This window comes from Penicillium atrosanguineum, assembly GCF_028827265.1.
Source record: "Penicillium atrosanguineum strain IBT 20685 chromosome Unknown utg000002l_segment0_segment0, whole genome shotgun sequence".
NCBI lineage: Eukaryota > Fungi > Ascomycota > Eurotiomycetes > Eurotiales > Aspergillaceae > Penicillium > Penicillium atrosanguineum.
Genome location: NW_026623134.1, coordinates 860,912 through 884,419, shown reverse-complemented (window position 1 = coordinate 884,419; position 23,508 = coordinate 860,912). Strand labels below are relative to the sequence as shown.

The 23,508-nt window shown below is 48.8% G+C and overlaps 6 protein-coding genes across 6 annotated transcripts; 3 read left to right on the top strand and 3 right to left on the bottom strand.

Annotated features, from left to right (window-relative positions):
- Positions 1–5,046: 5,046 nt before the first annotated feature.
- Positions 5,047–6,159, top strand: N7443_002071 (uncharacterized protein; the record flags this gene model as incomplete). The annotated part of the gene is made up of 1 exon (XM_056882127.1): positions 5,047–6,159. One exon carries the CDS (start codon positions 5,047–5,049, stop codon positions 6,157–6,159), a length of 1,113 nt encoding a protein of 370 aa, XP_056743968.1.
- A 1,361-nt stretch (positions 6,160–7,520) lies between these two features.
- N7443_002070 (putative amino acid transporter) lies at positions 7,521–9,428 on the top strand (the record flags this gene model as incomplete). The annotated part of the gene is made up of 3 exons (XM_056882126.1): positions 7,521–7,990; positions 8,047–8,882; positions 8,938–9,428. 3 exons carry the CDS (start codon positions 7,521–7,523, stop codon positions 9,426–9,428), a joined length of 1,797 nt encoding a protein of 598 aa, XP_056743967.1.
- Positions 9,429–9,801: 373 nt separating this feature from the next.
- Positions 9,802–10,848, top strand: N7443_002069 (NAD-dependent epimerase/dehydratase family protein; the record flags this gene model as incomplete). Its single annotated transcript, XM_056882125.1, has 1 exon — positions 9,802–10,848. One exon carries the CDS (start codon positions 9,802–9,804, stop codon positions 10,846–10,848), a length of 1,047 nt encoding a protein of 348 aa, XP_056743966.1.
- Positions 10,849–11,298: 450 nt separating this feature from the next.
- Positions 11,299–15,412, bottom strand: N7443_002068 (hybrid sensor histidine kinase/response regulator; the record flags this gene model as incomplete). The annotated part of the gene is made up of 5 exons (XM_056882124.1): positions 11,299–11,522; positions 11,618–13,329; positions 13,407–14,794; positions 14,914–15,055; positions 15,192–15,412. The coding sequence occupies 5 exons, from the start codon at positions 15,410–15,412 to the stop codon at positions 11,299–11,301; spliced, it is 3,687 nt and encodes a 1,228-aa protein (XP_056743965.1).
- Positions 15,413–17,571: 2,159 nt separating this feature from the next.
- N7443_002067 (chitin binding peritrophin-A domain-containing protein) lies at positions 17,572–17,823 on the bottom strand (the record flags this gene model as incomplete). The annotated part of the gene is made up of 1 exon (XM_056882123.1): positions 17,572–17,823. One exon carries the CDS (start codon positions 17,821–17,823, stop codon positions 17,572–17,574), a length of 252 nt encoding a protein of 83 aa, XP_056743964.1.
- A 2,128-nt stretch (positions 17,824–19,951) lies between these two features.
- Positions 19,952–22,117, bottom strand: N7443_002066 (fungal specific transcription factor domain-containing protein; the record flags this gene model as incomplete). Its single annotated transcript, XM_056882122.1, has 3 exons — positions 19,952–20,764; positions 20,840–21,945; positions 21,967–22,117. The coding sequence occupies 3 exons, from the start codon at positions 22,115–22,117 to the stop codon at positions 19,952–19,954; spliced, it is 2,070 nt and encodes a 689-aa protein (XP_056743963.1).
- Positions 22,118–23,508: the final 1,391 nt, after the last annotated feature.

Genomic DNA, 23,508 nt, shown 5'->3' with positions numbered 1-23,508 from the left:
GTTAGTTCTCTATTATCAGTTAAAAAAATCATTTCATTATGATTTGGCTTATAAAGACAAGTCGCTCAGATTCTATGCCAATCGACATTGTTGATTTTATGTACTTTTGGGCCATAATGAGCCTCCATCTTGACCCAGCAATTCGAGATTAAGAGTGAGTCGTTCATCCAAATCAAACCAACGGAATACTGTGCCCGAATCTCTGGTGCGCCAGACTGATAACAAAAAGGCCCTTATCCTATACTGCATCACAGGCGCGTAACGGTCCACAATTTCCGAAATCTTCTTCAATATTTCTGCTCTTTGATCTGCCTCCTTGATCTCCATGGCAGCGACAAGAAATGGAAATGTCACAATCCTCATTCTCTGCTTCGTGACAGATTTGGTAACTTGGATCTCTCTTAATAGGTCATTTGCTAGCTTTGATGCATGCGTATCTTCTTCGGTGAAAGGATAGCGTAGCCGATGGATGAAAAGAAGAGCTGCAAGTCGATATACATTCGCCTGACCCAGCATGTTCACGACCTCCTCGGTTCTATAACATTGAAGAAAATCTGTTGGAAAAACGGGCTTCCATTTTTCAATATCTGATTTGATATTTGCCAGATTTTCAAATAATCCAGATATCTCTCCTTCGTCGGAAGTTAGGAGAGCATTACTCACTTCACAAATATCGTATAAGTAAGGAAGGAGAGGGCTGCATAACCCAAGATATCGATCCACGAAATCGGACTGGTCAAGCTTTAATCTGATGGTCGGGATCATGCGTCGCGAGAGGCATTCCATAGTTTCGAAGAAAACTAAGCAGACGACAAATGGTAGCATATCCGCGTCGCCGTCAACACAGGAGGGGTATTGAGGCTTGATCTTGCGCAGACAATAGGTACAAATTTCCGCCACATTCGAGCCTATAGAGTAGCCAAATGTTGCCAACCCGATACTAAGAGCGATACACAGTAACGCGTCCTCGGTACTGATCACAGTCATTGACCGTAGTGAAGCTAGTCCAGATGACGCCCTGCGTAATGTCGCCTCTTCCTTTGTATTTGCCCCACGGGCATCGTGGGAGAGAAGTAAGGATCCTATGCAAGCTATATAGACATCCTTAATTTCAGGAGCTCCGCAGTCTAGCAATTTGAGTAGTGCTTGCCGTTCGGACTTGTGGAAAGAAGGTCCAAGAACATAGAAATCAAGCAAATCGCTCCGGTTAAGAAAGTGATAGATTGCGTCCTTTTCTGCTGACGTACAGGTTCGGAGGGGGGTCTGTAGAACAGGGTTAAGGAAGACTTGTCGTTGGTGTCGGTCTGGAACGTTGATATCTAGTGTCTCATTGTAACCAGGACCCGAGTCTTCATTCGAAGGTGAGTACTTGAAAACTTTGCTTTTAGAGAGAGGCCTCCGACCAGCACGTTGAACTGGGCGATCTGTTTGACATTCGTATCCAAGCCTTGAGCACCGGGAGCATTTGGATGGGTCTTCTGCCGTCCGGCATTTTTCCTTGAGCGAGTAGCATCGGTCGCAGGCTCGACTTCTATGAACGGCTCGCTATATGACTTGTCAACATGGCCTTCCAGTCAATGAGACATGAATCATACGACCACTTACCATTTTTCGAGGGGCGGATAGAAGGCAGTGATATGAAATGCAGCACACTAGCAAATGAGATGTCCAGGAAGCGGACTATCCGCAATGTGCACGGGGCTCTAATTGCACGTGACATCATCCTATTCGAGCTGGTTGTACAGGTGCGTTGTCTTGTGTTCATTGAAGTCGCTTGCTTCGCCTTTGAGGTTGCTTTCCTAAATAACTTGACATTGTTGGAATTTGGTTTTATCATGAATGTGGAACCACAGGGGGCGGCGGTTATAGTGTTCTTCTCGGACACCGTCATAGGCCTATGTGGTTGGCGGCTTTGTCTAGACCTTCGACGGATTCAATACTATGATAGGATATTTCGTCGACTTATTATAAATGGACGTCATCTAATGATGTCTCATGATTGGAAAGAGGACCAAGGTGCGGCGGGGGGAGGATGTTGGAAAAGATGTCCTTTCTGTGGAAGATATATATTTGCTATCGTAAAGGACGCTACGTATATCATTCTCAATTGAGAGAGATTCCAAGGAGGATGCCCAGTTGTCAGGCAAATTTTGGAACCTAAGACTTCAATGAAAATCAAAGGTCGCTTACGAGACATTGTTGCAACCCCAGAATTCACCTCTACGTTGGGTCGGGCTTTCACCAGCCTGTTACCACGGGCTCGGCCGAGGTTATTTTGCCCCTGCAACTCAAAGCAGTCTCTGGATTCAATTCACTAATGACCGTCATACAGGTGCTCCGAAAATTCTACTAATGGTTTCAGCATAGTCTGCGCCAATTGTTGTTATGTTCAATGTGCAAATGGGAGGTAAACTATATTTACAGGCTAACTAATTTCCTTTCTAGATCCACGCTAACTAACCTGTAGGCGTGGATAGTTCGACCTATTTGAAATTTCCTGTTCTGATAATACACATGTCCGACCGGTGATCGATAAGTTTGACCTACAAGAAAAGCGTTACTATCGTTAAATAAATAACTAACTGGTCGGTCACGGTTTAACTTTTCACGGGCTACAATGACATTGCTTCTTGGTAGGCGAATGCCGTCAGGTTGCCTAGTTGGCACCTCTCAAGTCTTGTAACCCTCGCTCTAACAGAAAGTTTTGCACCTCGGCACCGATAATATACCAAAATTGGCCGTCTCGTGCAATATTAAAGCCAGCACGTGAGGTGAAGTTCTTCGCTTATGGTACAGAATAGACAGCGGGTGGAACATTTGGAGTCGGCCCTGAAGTCGCCAGTTCGTCTAAAACTACCTATCATGTAGCATTCTGGAATCAATATACCCCGCCTTCGGGTACTTGTTCTATTTGTTCGCAACCAAGGATCTTTCAGGCGCTAGTGGAGATGTTTCGTGTGGAGGCTGAAAATCAAAAGCTAATAATTGCTAGTAGCAGCCTAAGCGAGTTTTGCCCACCTAACAAAAAAAAAAAAGTAATGCAAATACAACCGACAAGAAGATGGGACGCGGTGTATCGACTCTTTTCACGAGTAGGAGGCACTGGGAGGCATTTGTTCAAAATTTATTTGAGAGTGCATCCACAACATAGGTGGCGCTGAAGACCTGCCCCCCACGGGGCGTCAATTGTACATCAGGCCTCTTAGCTATAGAGTGGGGTCCCAAAGGGTCGAAGAATCACAATGCTCGAATATTGGCGTCACAGCATCCCATGCTAGATGGATCAGAGCGATTAGCTTTTCGAGGGGTTGGAGCAGGTCATGCCGTAGATCCGGCTGGCTCCGTGAAATTTGACCAGATAGGTCAAAGCAGAAACCAAAAATAACAAATCAACAAAGAAGTCGAATCAATCGAATGGGGATCTAGCGCTTAGACCCATCCAATGGATGTCTCGGATGTTCGTGATTGATCGCATCCTCGGACCAAATTGGTGCCTGGGTCTTGAGGTGTCTGAGCTCGTCCTTCAATTTGTTGGTTTCCCCGCCTAAGCGTAAAAGATTAAAGTACGCGCCTTCTTTTCTCTCTCCAATAAAGATCCCGTTGGAAAGCCTCCATTGATACTTGAAACATTCATAGTTCTTTAAACCTTGAATGGCACGATTTTTGGGATTCATGCGCTCGCCGAGGCGACCCTTACCCCTTGACGGTCATCATGTGCCTAATTTCAGAGTGGAGCAACCAACTCCACCGCCAAGGCCTGAGATTCGACCCTGAGCGGGATCTGACCCATCGTCTCCCATGAAGAAAATTCTTTACTATACCTATCACTCTGCAGGTGTAGACACGATGCTCGTGCACAAGGAACGAGCCCCATAGATAACGCGCGGTGTTATTGATGTCCACGCCAGCAGATCCGGAACGAAGCCGAGGATCGCATTCCGGCTGCAGACTGCTCACAAGCGACGCAAGGTCTATCGATGTTGGTATGACATGTGGAAGCTGGTGTTCTGGACCACGGTAGGATCAAAATGGGATCTGTATCTTCAGCTCGGCATGCATGATGGCCGAGGTCCATAGTTCGCATCCTGTTCAGTGGCGGAAAGCCACCATGCCTAGAAGATGGGTCTTCTTCAATTATTCTGTGTAACTCCGCAGTTTGCATGCGCCTGCTACAGATACCAGATAGGCAGATTCCAAGTTAGTTCTCCTGGAAAGATGGAAAGGGGGAACTGATGAGCTAGCAGGCTGGTATTAGTCCGAGATGCATCGTGGCTGATCGGAGGTGTCTTTTTGTGAGTTCGCAGACGCTGCGCAGACTGCACACTCTGCACACTAACTGCAGTTTCCCCTGAAAGCTTCGCCAAGAACCAAAAACCTTGGGCATGACTTCCTAAAATTTTGGATGTCTCGCAGGAGAGAAATCGCCTCTAGAATATGATAGCTGAAACTTAATATTCTGTTGCTAAAAACCCGGTTTGAGGCAACCCCTGAGCGGCCGATGCCACGAGTTCAAAAAGAAGAGATGGAGTATGTTGGATGCACTAGTCGAGCCGGGTATGCGCACAAGCAATCAAAAGCGACGCTACTGTAACTAAAGGCTGGGGGGTGGGGCGCGCAGTACACATAGAGTTTGATGTTCAGAATTAGTTCCCCATGCAGGCCGAAACAGGCCGAAGTTGTTCATACTGCCAATAAATGACAGGGGTATGCCAATCAGATGCTCAAGTGCTGCGAATAGACCGGTCTGGTCTTATTCAGGTACCGTTTTCCTGCTTGGCTGCCAGTTAGCCCTGCAGATCGACACAGACGCCCCCTTTTTGCGAGATTAGTGTGGAGATGGAGGCCAGGGTGCTTCGTTCGGGAGGTATAAGGCTCTTGACCTCCACCGTTATGATCTTCCTTCTCTACACACTAACTGCTTCATTCTCTCGTTAGATCTTGTCGTCTGTCACTCTTTTTGCTGTCCTCAGCGTCCACTCTTTCCTCGCCTCTATCAATCACGCCTTCTTTTCTTAATTTCAAGTATTCTACGTTAATCCCGACAAGATGAAGCAGTCTATTATTACTTCCCTCGTTGCCCTTGCGGCTTCTGCCTCCAGCGCCCAGGCCACTGAGAGCCTGATCAGCATCCCCGTTGGCCTTTGCACTGCCGTCCTTGGAGAGGTTGAGTGCAAGCAGACCAGCACCAGCAATGGCTTGATCAATGTTCCCGTGAACGCCTGCCTTGCTGTCCTCGGCCAGGCCAAGTGTGACCAGGCCTCTTCTTCCTCCAGTGACAGCGGTGCCCTGATCAACGTTCCCATCAACGTTTGCCTGGCTGTCCTCGGTGAGGCCCACTGCCAGCAGAGCTCTTCCTCTTCCGGTGGTTTGATCAACATCCCCATCAACCTGTGTCTGGCTGTTCTGGGTGAGGCTGATTGCCAGGATTCTGGATCCAGCCCTGCTGCTTCCACTACTCCTTGTGACACTGAGACTTCCGCCATTGTCTCTTCCACTGTCATCTCCAACTCCCCTCCTGCCGAGGCCACCACCACCCCCTGTGACACCGAGACCTCTGCCATCGTCGAATCCACCGTCATCCCTGGTACTATGCCCACTGGCACTGCCCCTGTCGGTACTATGCCTACCATGCCCGCTGGTACTATGCCCGCTGGTACTGCCCCTGCCGGTACCATGCCTACCATGCCCGCTGGTACTATGCCCACTGGCACTGCCCCTGCCGGCACTATGCCTACTATGCCCGCTGGTACTATGCCCGCTGGTACCGCTCCTGCCGATACTATGTCTACCATGCCCGCTGGTACCATGCCCGCTGCTTCCATGACCGGTCCCTCGGCCCCCGGCATGTCCGGTGCCCCCGGTGTCTCCGCTGGCCAGTCCTCTGTCTCCAAGCCTGTTGTGACTTTCTCCACTACCACCATCTGCCCTACCTCCGGTGCTTCCATGACCTCCATGCGCCTGATCCCCACCGCTCCCGCTGGTGTCTCTGCCGGATCTTCATCTGGCTCTGGATCTGGATCTGGCTCCAGCCCCGCTGCCTCCAGCATCGGCATGGTCAAGCCGTCCTCCACACCCGTTTTCAACGCTGCTGGTCGCACCACCTTCTCCGCTGTTGCCGTAGTCTTCGGCGCTATCTTCGCTGCCGCTATGCAGTTCTAAGTAGTTCACTCTCCTTGAAAGTGGAAGGCAGCAGGATTTGGCGACAATTGGCACCATTTCACTGTTGACGGCGATGTTTCCATTCGTGTTAGACAAATGAGTCTTTCTTATATTTATTTCCATTCCTGATGGGCCCCTCCCGTTTTGAATTCAGCAACCGTTAATACTATGATCTATGTCTCCTAATTCGCTCCATTGTCAATACTCGCGTTTTAATGTGTTTATGAGAAATACATTGTCTGTATAGCGTCGATATAGTATGGGTTTGGCTGCCTGGCATTTTAATTCGTAGTTTCTCGGCGTAGAAAGCATGATTGATCTGTAGACCGACCTCAAGAACAAGGCTTAGCGTGTAAAATGAACTAGATCAATAAATTACCCTCCACCCGGGAATAGGACCTGCCGAGTGATATTAATCCAAAAGAATATTTAAGCGAGACACAGCATCGGTCCGTCATCCCATGTCAGGTGACCGCACGCGTGCATTGCAGTTCAGCTTTATCCCTTGCTGCTCCTTTTTTGTTTCAAATTCATCCCAAATGACTCCAAGTCTGCCACCTTTGACTCCGGCTCGTGCACGGTGTTAGTCTGTTTGTTGCTTTTGACCATCATATCGCCGCATTTTGACCGAAGCCATCCAATTCTACAATTTCACAGGCATAAGCTTTTGTGGGGCGTTTCGAGAATGACAGTGAGTGCCTATTCGCCACGGTCACCATGTGGCGCGCGGTCCACTTTCATTTCCCGAACAAGGGTCCACCAGGAAATGCGCATTGTCTTTGCTAGAAAGCTTTCAAAGAGTTCGATGCTTCTTTCCTCTGTGTCAATAGGAATACTTGACCAATGCATTTGGCACGAGTCGTAAACACTCATTTGCGAATGACAGGCAGCTTTGCTTAACTACTTCATCAAAACCAGCATCGAGGATCTCGCAGCTTGATGCGAAATCGACACCAGATCCATCCGAAGATACCGAGATCGCCACCTTTCGACGAAACGGCTCTTGCGGCAAGTTTCGGCCGTCATCGAATGACTGTACCGCGCAATTTCGGCTCCAAGAAGACAACTCCCCACCCAAGGGTCGAATGACAGGCAGACCCATGAAAGCTAAGCTCGCCCGCTAAATGCTTAGATCATTATTCGACAATTCAGTGGCGCATCGGCGATACTTGCAATCAGACTCAAGCGCTCTGCCACCTTAGTGGGTCTCCTATTCGTTTGGAAATGAGACCCTAGGGATATTGTTCATTTACTGGCTCGGCCCACTATGATTCATATAGCCAGTATACCCCCCCCCCCCGCCCCTCAAAAATTATCCCTCTTGCTGCCGCTTCCTTCACCATCTACTGTCAACTCAAACAATGGCCCAGGTTGCGAATCTGGCTCTCGACCGGGGCGATCCTCGGCTTCATGAGAAGGAGCGTGAAGTTCAGGATACACTTGTTTCGGCGCAAGCTGTGGGTGTCGCCCTTCGCCCGCAACATCGCAAGCTCCACGATCGCAGCGTCACGTTTGAAGAGTACCATTATTATGCCCAACGGACTCGCGCTGAGGAGGACTTGTTGACTGAAAAGGAAACCGGGGTCCTGTCGATCATCTTCCCTTCCAAGAATGATTCGGGTGTCCAGCCTGAAACCAAGAATGTGACCCGAGATGCCTCGACCATGAATATTAGCAGCGTGGAGAATCGAAGGCTCATCACCGACGAGGAATGGATCAATGCCTCTCGCGCGCTTCGCACTGCCAGCCGAGGTGCTATCTTCTATCTTATCACAACTGATATCCTGGGGCCCTTTGGCTTGCCATATGCCTTTGCTACCATGGGCTGGGGGTAAGTGTCGCGTATATCTTTTGAAATTGGTCAAGCAGAGCTAATTGGGACTTCAGCCCTGGTGTGGCTTTGTACACCGTCTTCGCCAGCCTCGCGGGCTATTCAGGATACCTTCTATGGGAGACATTCCTTGGGTTGGACTCTTACCAGTTCCCACTTCGCAGTTTCGGAGATATGGCCTTCCGTCTGTATGGACCGTGGATGCAGCATCTTTTCAACTTCCTGCAGAGTGTCCAACTTGTGCTGAATGTTGGCTTGATTATCATCTCCAACGGAGAAGCATTATCCCAGGCCGCCCAATTCAAGCTCTGCTATATCATTTGCTGTCTCATCTGGGCTCTGGTTGGCTTTGTCCTTGGTCAGGTTCGTACCTTACAAAAGTTTGGATGGCTAGCAAACGCAGCTGTCTGGTTTAACCTTCTCTGTATGTTCATTACCATGGGTGGCGCTGCCCACACGCCTCCCAACTATGCGGGCAGATCCCAGTCTGCTGGGCATAGTATCGGCGATGGCTCATCTGTCGAGCCTGTGAACGGCGTCTTTCCATCTGTGATGACCACTGGAGGTATCCCTAACACTGGCGACTTTGCTGCCACCGTTAGCGGGGCCATGCAGGCAGTCTTTGCCTACGGTGGTGCCATGGTCTTCCCGGAGTTCATGGCTGAGATGAAGCGTCCCAAAGACTTCTTGACCGGCATGTGGGCCGCCCAAGCTTTCATTTACTTCTGCTACATGTTCTACGGACTGTTTATGTACGGTTATCAGGGGCAGTACTCTATCAACCCGACATATCTTGGCATCAGTAAATACAGCATTCAGACTGCCGGTAACGTCTTCGCTATGCTCAGTGGAGTCATTGCAGCTGGTTTGTATGGCAACATCGGCCTGAAAGGTATGATCCCAAAGCAACTAAGCACCATTCGATCAATAAACTAACTATATTCTAGTCCTCTATAACAACCTTCTTGTCGGTCTGTTCGGTGCTCCTCCTCTGACAAACAACGCCGGAAAGTGGCTATGGGCACTACTCATTCCGATCTACTGGGGCATTGCCTTCGTCCTGGGTGCCGGTATTCCGAACTTCTCCGGCCTAACATCCGTGGTCGCGTCTTTCTGTATCCTTCACTTTACCTACACGTTCCCTCCCATGCTCGCCACTCTTTTCTGGATCCACCGAGCAGCCATGGACGATGGAGAAGGGTTTAACCCCATGACCGGTGCCACAGTGCGACATGACCACGGCATCAAGAGACTGGCTCGCGGATTCGCTTCCCTAGGACCCAAGCGGATTATGCTTAGTGTATTTAACATATTCTACTTCTTTGGTGCCTTGGCTCTGGCGGGTCTTGGCGCCTACTCCGCCATCGTCACTTTGAAGTCTGCTTATGCGGAGAGCGTGACCACTTCATTTGTGTGCACGAGCCCAGTGGATGGTTAGGTCGCAGGGTTTGTATCTAGATTCATTGTTTTCATTGTCCGTCTTTCTTGCAACCCACATGATATAGTGAATATCTCAGATTCCATGCTGCGGAGGACTTCACAGCTCAGTGTTCGAACGATCAATGAGAAAGGTTTTATTTACTTCACTAAAATATGCATCTTATTCACATTAAAACACTTCGGAAGCAACCGGGGCTCTCTACTCGGAGCGATGTTCAACCGGCGAGGAATATGTATTCCGCAGGAGCGGTGGCACATGCCAAACAAGTGCTCAGGAGACAGCCCCGGAGACTATCCAATTCATATAATTTAATCCAAGGCACAAACCAACTGCCTATTTCTCTTCAAGATATGCCTCACCTGCCAACAGCATGGGAAAGACCGTCATTGTCACCGGAGCCAATGGCATGATCGGAAATGCCGTAGCGAGAGCATTTGTTCGCGCAGGATGGACTGCCTTTGGACTCGTCCGCAAGGAATCAGCCGTCGAGGCTCTTGCAGCTGATGAGATTCGCCCGCTCCTTGGATCACCCTCGGATCTATGTTTCTTGGAAAAATTGCACGCTACAACCAAGACGCTCGATGTCATCGTCTCGGTGACCGAGGACCTCAACAACTATCTTCCTCACTTTGAAGATACTATGAATCTCATCCGAACCCTCTCAGTGACTAGTAACCAAGAGGGAACGCGCCCTCTAGTGCTTTTCACCTCCGGATGCAAAGATTATGGAATGTCTTCTTCTCTCCATGGTTCTCCTGGCCTGGAGCCCCATACCGAGGAATCCCCGATTAAGGCCCCAGAGATGCTGAGACCGCGAGCTGAAAACGCCCCCAAAGTCTTCGAATATCCCGAACTATTTGATGGAGCTGTCCTTCGCCCGACTACTATCTATGGCCTTAGTGGCAGTTATTACGGTATCCTTTTTGATTTCGCAGAAGAGGCCGCGAAAGGCGGCATTCTTATCTTTTCCGCACCCCCTACTTCCATCCTGCACGGTTGCCACGTCGATGACTGTGCTGAGGCCTACGTGGCGCTTGCCGAGCACGAGGACCGACAGGCGGTTGCAGGCCAGTGCTTCAACATTTCGGGACGCCAGTACGAGACACTAGAGCATGTGGCGAATTCTCTCGTCAAGGAGTACGACATTTCCGGAGGCGTCAAGTTTGTAGAATCGACGCCAAATGATGCAGCTGAACTTGACAACTTGGTGATCAAGTTCCCGCAGTGGGTTAGCTCAGATAAAATCCGGAAGCTCACTGGATGGGAGGACAAACGACCATTGTTCACCGAGGGCGTTCATGTCTACCGAGCCTCATTTGAGGCACTGGCCGCTAGAGGAGATCAGAATGTTGCTAGAACGAGAGGAATGGTGCAGATGCTCCGAACCCAGAAGGGTCCCAGTTCCAGGAGTGCTTAGTTTTTGATAGTAGTTACGAAAAGAAGCAAATACCAATGAGTATTCAACTGTGCTGGACGAAATGACAGATCACTCTGCGTGCGACTCTAGAGCAAGAAATCAACATGATTCAAGAAAAAAAAAACAAGAAAAATATATAGATCATCAATGTTTCCATAGGCGTTCGACTTTAATTCTAAATTTGTCAACTGATGACTGTTCATTCAGGCTATAATGAATACTATACAATGACGGGAGTGGGTTTGAAAAGACATAGCGTATTAAACGACAGATAGTACGCCCAGAAAAATTCACGCAGCCTCTGATCACCCGCTATAAACAAGATGCAAAAATTCTAGAAACCTTGAAAAGTCTGAAGAAAAAAGAAAAGATATAGGAAGAAATTCAAAAAGGCATGCCAAACACTTGAAAGTGATGGGTATCGGAACTAAATGTTCATTCCCCGGAATATCATTGTTGATGCCCAGGTAAGATACCCTTCTGTTCATCTAATAACCTCAGAATGTCTTTGAAGGATATAGGTTTCGTGAGAAAGACGTCGACGCCAGCTGCATATGCTTTCATGATATGTTCGTCGGATCCCAAGCCAGTGAGTGCAATGATTTTAGCTGGCGATTTTGTTTGTCGTGCCCGTTCGATTGATCGAATTGACCGAGTCGCCTCGAAGCCGTCCACTATGGGCATAGATAGATCTTATTCGTACTCAAATCAGAAAGTTGTTCAAGAAAAAACCCATCCAACTGTTAGGGACACAAAAAGAGCTACTCACCCATGAATATGTAATTATAATCCGCGGTCATCGTCTGTACTGCCTTGATAGCTTCTTGCCCGTTGACAGCTGTGTGTAGGATCTCATGCTTTGTTCGAGTAAGATATTTTTCGAGAAGAGCGAGGTTGATTGCGTTATCTTCTACTAAAAGAATCCGGATGCCAGCTCCGGACTCAGTCGGCGATGCCTTGTCGGAAATGTCGCCAGCTTTATTAGCTGTTAAACTATACGAAGATGGGTTGGCTTTTGGAACAAGCCGATTATGTATGGTCGTGGTGTTGGGTGCTGGATTGAAGTGTGAGGCATCTGACGCCAAAACGGGTCCCATGTTTTGCTGATCGGACAAGGTGTGACTCTTCAAGAGATTGTTAAGCTCAGAAAGGTTTTCTGTGAATCCAAGAGGCGATGGCTCGTCGAGCTGAATTGGTTGACTTGACCTCATACACTTGACAGATCCCATTAGGGTTCGAGCGAGTTGATGAGGGCCACAGGGAAGTGTAAGCCAGACGGTGTTTGGAGGTCGCTTGGTCGATTCCATGGTTGACCACGAAGGTCTTCGATGGCATAGAATCAAAAATGACGTTTCATGGTGGAAATTTTCGGTAAGATCCAAGTCACACTCATCGACAACCAGCAAGTCGACAAATGCAGTAGATTCCGAAGTTTTTTGAATCTTCATTCCGAACCAATCTGTCAGATAATTTTTGATCATATTGTTCGAAGTGGGAATGTTGGATGGTTGATCTCGGGCAGTAGCGAAACGCAAGGCCTTTCCAGTAAGCCCTGCCTTCACTAGCCCGATGAGATTCGACGCAGCAGGAACTGAGTCCACAACTGAGGGAGGTAATTCAGGAACTTTCGGTTCTTCAGGTTGCCCCAATGGAAATTTCATCTTTACAGTAGTGCCCACCCCAACCTGACTTTCGATTGTGATATCGCCATTCAGCGACCGGAGGATGTCGCGAACAAGTGAAAGGCCCAGCCCTGTACCTGGCGATAAGACATCTTCTTGGGAAAATGGTGTGAAAATATCGGATCGAAGATATTGACTTGAGATGCCTTTACCGGTATCAGAGACTGTTAGAAGAAGTACTGGAGAACCAACGCCTTCGGACGGGCTACCGCTTCCTTTAGCGTGGATGACTTCTAGGCGAACAGAAATTGATCCCTTTTGAGTGTACTTCAGCGCATTTCCAAAGACGTTCATGACGACACGTCGCAACGCCCCTGGTTCCAGGAGGAACTCCCAGTCCCGGGGTGCAGCATCGATGAAAACGTCGATTCGTCCAACATCTGTAGATTCTGTGGTTCCATGACTGCCTTCTGTGCCATCCAAAGACCACTTAAGTGCACTATTGCCTGCAGGTACTGCACCTGACAAAATGCGACCTGAGTAGACACTTTCGATGACATCTTCGATGATTGCGACAACATCGACTGACTTGAGAATTCGTAGCGGCTGTGCTGGAGAAGCGCCATTTTCTGCACCTTGGCGAGTGCGAGCAGACGGGGAGCTTGATCCGAGGCGCTGTCGTTTACTTGCGAAGGAGTTGATTTTGGCGAAATCTAGAATCTGCTCAAAAGTATCCAGCAGAGTTTGACCACAAGCACGGATCGTGTCAAGCAGTCTCTTAGCGAACTCTGATTCGACATACTCGGCAAGAAATTCGTTGGCTGCTAGAATACCATGCAGCGGACTGCGCAATTCGTGTCTTCAAACCAATTAGCATGAGATATTCCAACGCACCACTCAGGATTGCAACGAGGAGAGCAAGGATGTGTCACATACGATATGGTACTAATGAAGTCGTCCTTTTTCTTGTCCGACTCCTGACTCTGGATGCGACTGTATTCAACCATCAGAGAAGACCCAAACCCAAAAAATCCACCGAGCTCAACATGGGCGCTAAAAACGCGGGTCTCGAGACAGCTCCAACTGAAACAGCCTCCGAACCACCTAGAATTGAACGAGTCCCAAAGGGGGACGAACATTATTCTCTTTGCATTGGGGAAGTATTTCTTCAGTGCCTGCTGGTCTTTCTCACGCAATGCACCGAATGACTGCGGGTTCATCGTGAGTGGTGCCGAAGATAGATCAGAGGAATCGGGTTGAGTCCCGGAGCTGGCGCAGTCTTCATCAGAAGAGAAGGCTGTTCCATCTTGGTGAAAGTGCCAGAGTCCACCACGCCGGTAACGCCGCAAGAACCGGCGAGCGAAATGCAGATCCATCTGTGCAGCCGGGTGAGGTTGAAACACCCCATTGATGCGATCAGGAAGAGCTTCTGTATCCGACATGGCCCATATTGTAGCAAGTTTCCGCTTTGACTCTGGGTCTTGGTCCATATCAAGTGTAGACTGAAGCTCTACGCGAGCGTTGTTGCCGAAGATGACAACGCCTCCATCTTGACCCAGATTCAGGCTTTTCCGAATGGTGTCGGCGGCGCGCTGAAACGTCTGACTCATCCCAACGCTACCGGGACTCGATGGCAGTTTGGGGGCTCCTTTGCTCAATGGCTCGCGATCTAAAGAATGGGAAGGAGGCGAAGAAGGAGAGTGTCGGGGAGAGCGAGAAGAACGAGAACGGGGAGAGCGAGGAGGGCGAGGAGGGCGGGTAAAACGAGGAGCACCGGCATATAGGCCATCTGAATCATCCGCACTATTTGTTTGACTTGCTGAATGCCTTGGGTGAATGATTCCAGTATCTTTGAAATACGAGTCTGAATCGTTCTCAATGGTGGAAGAAGGAGTCTGATAAGGGCTCTGTGTACGGGACAGGTCCTGATCCCAACGGTCGGCACTCTGGTATGTTGTTTTCTTCGAGGTATCAGAAGTGACTGCACCTTGCACAAAGGAATTGAGTCCTGAAAGCACTTTGGCCAAGCGATCCGCTTCTAGCGATTGACGCGCCGTTTCCATGTATTCCATAACGGCATTCGCTATTGTCCCGAGGGTTTCTCTGTGAGACTCTGTCAAAGAAATGTTCGGTCGAGGATCGATCACATATAAACTCCCAATGGTGATTCCGTTGCTCGTTATCAAGGGCGTGCCTGCATAATACCGGAAGTGGGGAGCTTCGGCAACACAAGGGATATTGCAGTAGTCCGGGTGGCGTTTCAAATCGTCCACGATAAAAAATGGGTATCTTTGTTCGCTAGAGGACCGTAAGGTAATGGTTTTCTGTGTATGAAATGTAATCAGCGCAGTCCTTCATAGTACATAGTTGAAGGGAAAAAAAGGTTCCACATGAGGTAGAACTAAACTAGGCCACCGAGGCTTGCATGGAGTTTGTAGCTTACCTCGCACAGAGTCCCCGAAACAGGGCCGCGCGAGCAGCCCATCCAGAGACCGTCGCCATCCTCGTCATATAGTCCATTCTTGTCCAAATTGAGCGATTTTGAAGCCTCGGCTACAACGTAAAGCGTTTCTCGATCGATCAAGCTATAAGATTTCCAATTGTTTAGCAACCATCTCTATTCATCAAGCTCGGTGCGGTACCCCGTGCCATTCCGGTGAGCGACGGCAACGAGAGCCCCACGAACTGCTTCGTAAAATGATTGAAATGGGTGTGATATACCTAATGATCGCCCGCTGAACACCTAGCCTCATTGCCGCCAGTTGAGCGAGGGCCGTCAACACAAGATTTGGACTGGCTTTGGCCGGAGACTTCGACGTATCGATGCATCTTCCGGTCGACTTTTCAGACGGAAGAAGTGCTGGATTGTCGGGTTGAAAATAGTGGTACAACTCCCGTGCGCGGCGGTCGCCATCTCGAAGTTCTTGTGCAGAACTCACCATTTTTGAATCGCTCGCACGCGCTACGTTTATCTCTTATCTTCTCTTGTCCTCTTAGAGCAAAGCTCCTGCGAACGGCGAGAATCACCCGATGTCGGAAATCGTCAATACCGTCTCAGTCGCTGTCTGTGAAGGAAGATGGAGTGGCAAACATATGAAAAGTGGTAGAAAATCTCGGATCGCCGGTCGCAAGAGTCGGCAGATCAAGGTACGTCTCTACCCCAGCCCCACCGATGACGTAGGGCGACCCCTCCAGGCTGTTCTCGGCCTTCTTCAGTGAATCCGGCCACGAGATCGATGGTTATTTTAAGCGAGCCTGCGTAATAATTTATTAAGTTTGTGAGAGTCGAGAAATCCCGATTTGTGCCCAAGTGGCATTGGAAGGTTATGTGACTATCAACAGGCTCGGTAACGTATGGGCTGTGTGATAGTTGGTAAGATAGCGAGCATGCAATTCTGACAAATCGAAAATGCCGAGGTGGCGCAAGGAGACCTTCCTCGTCGGATTGGGGTTACAATCCAGTTACTAAAGAGGCACTGCCGTAGGATGTGAAGAACAGGGGCTCGCTGTCCGCACAGCCATGCTTAGGCCTCATTCTGTATGGCCACTTCGCAATGATCCCCTCTAGCGACTGCTCTTCCGGAGCTGCAATATAAGCTGCCCTAGAGTGATTGTGCATGAATGCATGATATAGCTGAGAACTGGATGGCTCCCGAATTGGAACATCGACCATTCAACAAGCCTCCGTAAGCCGACGAGGCCGAGGAATTGCGATCTGGTAGCTATTTTCGTCCCCGATGTCTCAAGTCAAGTTTCAATTCCATTGGATTGAAGGCATTGGAGCACAAGAGGGACGCATACTCATTATAATAACCAATCAAGTTCATCGACTATGGAGACACCCTCGTTGATTCACGTGGGCCACGTGGATAAGATTCCGTTCTTTGGCTCCGTGAGCGAAACGAGGATCCAGCATTTACGTATCCACAAATGTTAGTACAGCCGCAGCCGATAAAGTTTCTTTCGCCCCACCTCGGATTGAATGGAATGAACTAGATTAGTGAAAGCGAGTTCTAGAAGCTATCAAGTGTCATAAGAATTTACCTGTTCTGGAAGGGGACCGGTCTATCGGAGCTGAGCTAAATATAGTCGACTTCCAAAGGATCACTCGTGCACCCAGCAACCGAGTTTCAAATCATGCCATGGAAACCGCCGGGATCTTTGCTAGGGTTGGTCATGCTATTTGCTCATTGTCACGATAGATGGCATACCAATTGACGTCAAGCTGGAGAAGTCCAGATATTGAGAGTGAAGCTGTTATCAAGCTGTTCTCCGAGATTGTCGGCCCGCGGGGTGGTACCACAAGGTCGGTTATTGTGAGCAATTGCTAGCCCTGTATAGAAGCATTATGGAAGAACGCATGATCTAAGAACCTAAGATGTGGGCGGCCTACGGGGATGAGGAAAATCGCTGCTGAAATCAGTCGCTGCAAACAGGAGAGTTAAATCATTTCAGACGCTATGGTACCGAGAACAATATCTGCAATCTTCGTGAAAAGGCTTAGATGATTCTCCTAGATCCCGACTGTCGTTTGTGTGTCCAGTAGCTATTGTGTTGTTCGGGCTTTGAGGTCGTTCAAAATTGGAGAAAAGTCTGACAAAAAGATTGTCGTGTATTAAAACTGAAGAGAAGGACTCCGAAACCCCCGACTAATTAGTGTTCTCTGTTACTGAAACAACGTCGAGTGAGTCCAGGGTCTAAATTTACAAACCTGACTCGGGTCTTATCCATATTGCTTCTACCGGTAATCCCACCACGACTCATCCCGGCTCCCAATCGGGGTATAGAGAGGTGCTTTATGCTTGTGGGCAAGTGCTACGTTGGGCAAGAGGCCGGGCTTTTTCCCCGAGGCCGGGAAAGCTCAGTGCAGGAAGAGAGCTCTGCTCGTGTAAAGGCCAACGGGGCATAAAGAGTTGAACTCGTAATCCCTTGAAAAGTTCTGCTGCCCTGGTGGCAAATCAATATACTCATTGCAGCTTCTACAAACGCACTCCGTGTTAAGTGAAGCTTGAAATGCCGTCTGGGTGTTTAAAGTTGTTGAATTGATTAGGTCTTCACTAAGTTTCTCCTCCGTATCCTCAAGATACTTCTTCCAAGATTCCTAGTGACGCCAGCAGCTAGCCACCAAGTGCTCGTAGTCACAGACCATAGTCTTTTCCTGGAACGCGGTGCCGGGACCGCAAGTCTTCAGGACCGGTGTTCCACCAGCGGGGCATTCATAGAACCGATGGCAGTCCCAAGGATCAGCCCATGCCACGGCACCAGATGCGGCCTCGGCAGTCGGTGCGGCAGTAGCACAGTTGAAGAGCGCAAAGGCCACGAAGGCGGTAATGGATTGGTAGGTGAGCTGCATGATTTCGGCTTAGATGATTCAGTCAGTCGGAATGGTAAACAAAAGCGCAATTGTATCTCAAACACACCTGGTTGCTTCTCCCAAAAAAGAACGAAGATGGAGTTCAAAGTAGCGAGATCAAAAGGTTGGAAAAGCTGACGACTGGTGGTGGTTAATAAATCCGGATCCTGGGGCCAGCCTCTAGCTTCTTATATTCCCTGAAGTGTATGGGCCATCTGGTATGACAAACAGGGCGTCGCCAATTTTTGCCATGACTGAAGCTCAACCTTTTTCTTTCCCCCAAGGGTTCTAATGTTATTGACATGCAGCGTTCCTTCACCTCCCTCAGAATGATCGGTTAAGGGGCGTTGAGTGCTCCGAGTGGGATTCGGGACTTTGCTCGCATACTTTGCTTTCTTTACTTGTGGGGAGATATTTGAATGTAAGGAGATCTTGTGCCTTGTGGCTGTTTATTTCTCCCCACGGACCACCTGTCATGTGTCCGGTAACTTCGGCGAGAAGTTCCAATTGGTACACGAATTTGCCGTTTCATTCACCACATTTTACAAGAAAGCCAAATTTTTACTGCACTATGGTTGGAATTTGATCACATCGCTCGGCGTGTTACATCTTTTGGCTCAATGAAAATTGAATGTCTGGGCCTTTTGAAGGGCGCCCTTGGTAATGAATTACTTAGCCATTCTGGCCGATACATTCAAGGGGTTGAGAGTCTTGGCTGGGCGAGAGGCATTATGTTATTCCACCCCCAATTCCCCACATTCCAAGTCGGCAGCAATGGAAAATAACACTAATCACCTGACAGGTACATACATGAGGAAACCATAAACTCTTGGAGTGCTTTTCAAATGTTTGGGTGTAGACCCTGAGCTTATCCAGTCTCTTAGGACAAATGCATTTACTCACAGGTGCATATATTGAATTAGAGATAGATCGACTCGAAGCATTCATGGATGCTTTGAGTCAAATTCTCCACAAACTCCACTGGATTCCATTACTTGATCGAGCGTGTAGATTGTTTCCTAGGCTGGAAGGGACGTTTTCAATTGGACATGTCCGATGTCTCATGGCCATAACCCCTCATAGATCATCTCTATCTGTCTTTATGTGGTCAGGTATTGTTGGTTATTGATACTAGTGCTATGAACTGTTGATGACATGGTGGTGATGCTCTATCGCGCCCCAAAACAAAACAAAAGCATCTTCTATCGGCCTCGCATAGTCTAAATAGAGAGTGACTTTTACTCCATATGACAAGCCTGTGCTGGAATTCACGGAGCCATATGAGACACCTGGTGGCCGTGAAAGTCCTCGGTTTGTTCGAGTGCCCGGCACGTTCTACATGACCTATACCGGCTACGACAACACAACTATACGTCTTTGTTCAGCAACATCAATTTACTATGGTCCGTTCGGAAATATATGGCCCATTCTACGGAGTGTTACAGATGTGGAATACGATTAGCAGAACCCCACTAAACACGTACAATCTATGCGCAGGGTGGAGTAAATCTGGATCCACCTTCAATGAACTTCAAGCCGACGGGTCCTGTCGCATGCTCTTCGACCTCGTTTCTCTACCAAGTCAAGTCAACTGACCTGATCCACTAAAAATACAACAAATACGCCCTTCCATACGGGGCCATCCGAATATCTAAGAACAAGGAATCAAGGAAGCAGGACCCTGGCAATCAAAGTTAGGGATAGACAACGACTATAGGTCTACAACGGTGTCGCGAAGGGCCCGGGAGGCTTTACCCCGAGCCAGTATAGTACTAGGCAAATGCTCATTGACCCCGTGTGTTTCCCACTCGGACCTCCCGTGGCTCGGGTGCAGACTCCACTGCTGGAGCCGACTAGTGTGCACGACGTTACAGGCCAAGTGGATCAAGTCGTCTTCCCGAGGGGTTAGTTCAGACCCACGGCAAGTGTTTTATATTTTTGGCCTGGGTGACCAGTTTCTTGGGGTTACCACTGCGCCGGTTCAACCTTGAGTGGGGAGTTATTGGGCTAGTGAGTTCGTTGTAAGCTTTCCAATGGAAACTCTGATTTCGGGGTATCATTGAGGTTGCGGTGTATCTATAGGCCGAGATAGCCGGGCGAGAATCAAGGAATATGTCGTGATATTTATTCAACTGAAGGGCTGTTGATGCTGTGGTAGAAATTGAGGCTCAAAACAAGATATATCACTGCAGTCAAGTTGAGCGAAGGCGTTGGTTTCGTTGAAATAGTCCCAATCATCAGCAAAGAGTCCCATGAGTGTTTCTGCAGGGGGCTGTAGGGTTGTAGAGACCAGGTAATGGGACATTGACGACGGCGTATTGATGACAGTGAAAAACAGCTGTTCTAAAAAGGCCTCTGTCTTTTGACCAATAGGGCTTAATTGTGACATGGTCCCACAGAGAGAAATTCCGATTTGGACTTGGCTGTACCAACTTTGATACTCGCAGTGGTCTGAGGACTCCACTGTCAAAGCCAGCAACGGGATCAGGCATGCTTGAAAGAGGAAGAAGACTGCGTTCCAGCAGCAGAGTTTAGTTGGGCGCCACTCGGCTTGAATGCTGAAGATTGAATCTGCCGCAATATTCCGGCATTTTGAGATGATGATCTGGTCTTTTGTAGGTAGAGACTGAAGTGGTGCCCTTCTTATGACCGTATCGAGCAAAAGTGGACGATGTAAGAGGAATCGAATGTTTTGGTATCTCCATTTAAGGACCAGGCGAGCGTCTTGTAGACTGGGTGCATTGAAGTCATTGGACCGTAGGAATGGCGGTAAACTTTGAAACCAGTCAACAAGCGTTTCATCGAAGAATTGTATTTCTTCATATTCCAGCATTGGGTTCACGATGAGGCGATCTTGAATTCGATTCATAATATTGCATAGTTGGATGTTGTGGATCAAGGGGGCGTGGATCGTTGGTTCAGTCGGTGGAACTTCACCTCTCTAAGGAATGTCAATATGCTGTCGTTCACATCCAAAGGGAGCTTGAAGGCAGTTTCATAGAACATTCTGACTTACCTGGTCATCGATAATATTTTTCGGAGGATCAATCAGTATGCCAAGGGGGACTGGGGGCCTTCCAAGTGTCATAGAACCCCACGTGTCAAGGACGTAAATAGACCACCAATTCCTTCGCTTGACCTCTCCTTGAAGATTAATTCGCCCTTCAATGTCTTCAGATCCCCTCAGATGCAAGCCAAGGCTACTTGCGATACGATAGCAAGCACCAATAATAGCAGAAGCCATATGCGGTTGATTACGAAAATGCAAGTATTGCCCGCCCATGAGCATCAGGGCCTGTAATGTCTCCAGTCGTCCGCTGCCCAGGCTCGCTAATGAGAGGTACTGGTTGGCGAGGAGATAGTACTGGTAGTCGTCGGTTGAGTCACCTGCGGAGGAGGTGACACTACCCAGTGCGAGGACCATGTTGAGAAGAGCAAGCCACGATCTATCGGGGCTGTCCTGCCTTGTCGAATATTTATTGCGAAAGCTGGGCTCATGAATAATCGGAGCAAAAATATGAATTCCGGCAAAGTATTCGTCGATCAACCGCTGCTCTTCGGGGTACGAAGATACTCTGCTTGGAGTCGATGATGGGATGATTTGTGGGGTATGGGAAAATTCATTTGGTGAAGGATCTTTTGAGACAATGTGATCCCCTTCCATGATACGAGCTGGCAATGACCTTCTTAAATCCTTTACGGCAGCATCGACGAATGAAGATCGTTGTTCCTGAAAGAATGAAAGTGCATTCACGTCATCCTCTACCCCTTGGCGAGTCTCCGGTGATGTCTCATCCCAGTCGAAAACAATCGAATCCTGACACTGGAGCTTGAAAAGGCCCTCATTCGCTTCCAAGTGCGGAGCTGACCGTGGCTTGTTTGAACTTGTCATATCAGGAGACGTGGCGGACGAGCTTTGGTGACTTGTCACCGGAGAATAGTCGCCTTCTATTGTAGCACGCTCCAGCAGAGCCGCCCGGGACATGCCCCTAAGAGATTCAACCGGGCTATGTGGAAATAAAATCTTGACCAGTGCTTCACAGTCATCTTTGGTACCGTCGATGGCCAAGGTCTTTAGGCTTCTAGATTGCCCCTCCTTGTTAGTTTGAGTTGCTCTTTTCACTGTGAGTAGAGAGTGCTTACTTTCTGCCCCGCCGGCGGGCTTCAGGAAAGACACATTCGACCTTGCAAGCCAGACACCCGGTGCAGGGTTGAGTTCCAATACATTTGGTTTTCCGCCTGCGGCATTCCACACAGGCTCTCGCAGCGATAGCTCGTCGACGCTCAGGTGCATCCTTGGTCGAATGATGGTGTTTCGTCCCAACAAAGGTATTGAACATCCTGTCGAAGGTACAGGAAGAAGAGAAAATTTCACAATTGCCCCCTTCTGTCACCAGTTTCGTTTCTGACCACAAAGCTGACGATGTAGACAATCCGGGGCCCCGCCTTCAAAGCCCAACAACGAATAGAATAACGTTCATCAAAGCCGGCAGTGTATAGACTGTGGGCGTTGTGCATTGACCATAAACCGCTTAGATCCTGGGATCCTTGTCTGCCCGCTTGCTTTGCATTGGTCGATACTCCGGCCCCTGCAGCCTAGCGCATGGCATAGTCGTGGCAATCACCATGAAGATGAACTAGGGTCCTCGATGCAACCCTCGCTGATAAGGGCGTCAATGGCGCAGGATTGAGTGAGGCGTCAAGTCAGATATGAACTCATCGCAGTTCCTGGACCATAAGCGAGTTGGCGCTAACAGGGCTGTGCGTTCGCCGCGGGATCAGTTCTATGTTCGGCTTTTTTACGTCCGGCTTTTTTTACTCGCGAGTCTATGTAGGTATAGAGTTTGGGCTGGGACACATGCAAAGGATTGATGGAAGGAAACTGGGCTGTTAATGGCAAAGGGGTCTCCGCGGGGTCCACCGATCGGCACGAAATGTTAGGTGAACAGATCGCTTGGACTAGGTTTCCCGCGCTATCCTTATATTAAGTCGGACTTTGCGGCAATAACGCGACGCGCCGCCCCGACACTATTGCAATTAATCAATTCGTATTGGTTCGTAAACATTGTTCACCGAGATCGTGCGCAAGTCGGCGCCGAATATCCGTTTTCGCGTGTCCCGAGTCCCTCTGCCACACGCTTGAAAAACTGCCATGTTTGGCAACAGACGGTTGATTACTGTTAGGACCCGATGTATACATTGCAGTCATTCTTTGCTTCCCCGAATATGGCTCGGTTCAGTATATCTTGGTTCAAAAAAGATCCGAAGTCTTGCGTACTCAAGGGTAAGTTGAGTCTGCATCTGGGTAGTTGATTTCCTCTGCCATTCCTGATCCGTTTTGGTGCTCAGACCTCGCCGCTTTTTGCCCGAGTAGAACTGAGCACGCCTCTGCGCGGTCTGTTCTGTTTAGTTTTTAGTACACAAGTGACTTCAATTCGAGATCCCAAACAAGAGTGAGTCGGCCATCGTGCTTACTGTTCATTACTCTGCACTGAACTCATGCGTTCACACTTTTGATAAGGTGGAACGGTATAACGCTAGCATTGTTGACGATCACATTAATGCAACTATCTTTTACGACCCGGGCGATATTTAAAGTGCTGGCAGTCTGGGTCTCGACACTAATCTTGTACTCGCGGAACAGCTCTTGTGATAGGTTTTCTAACTCTGGTGCTGATATAAGTG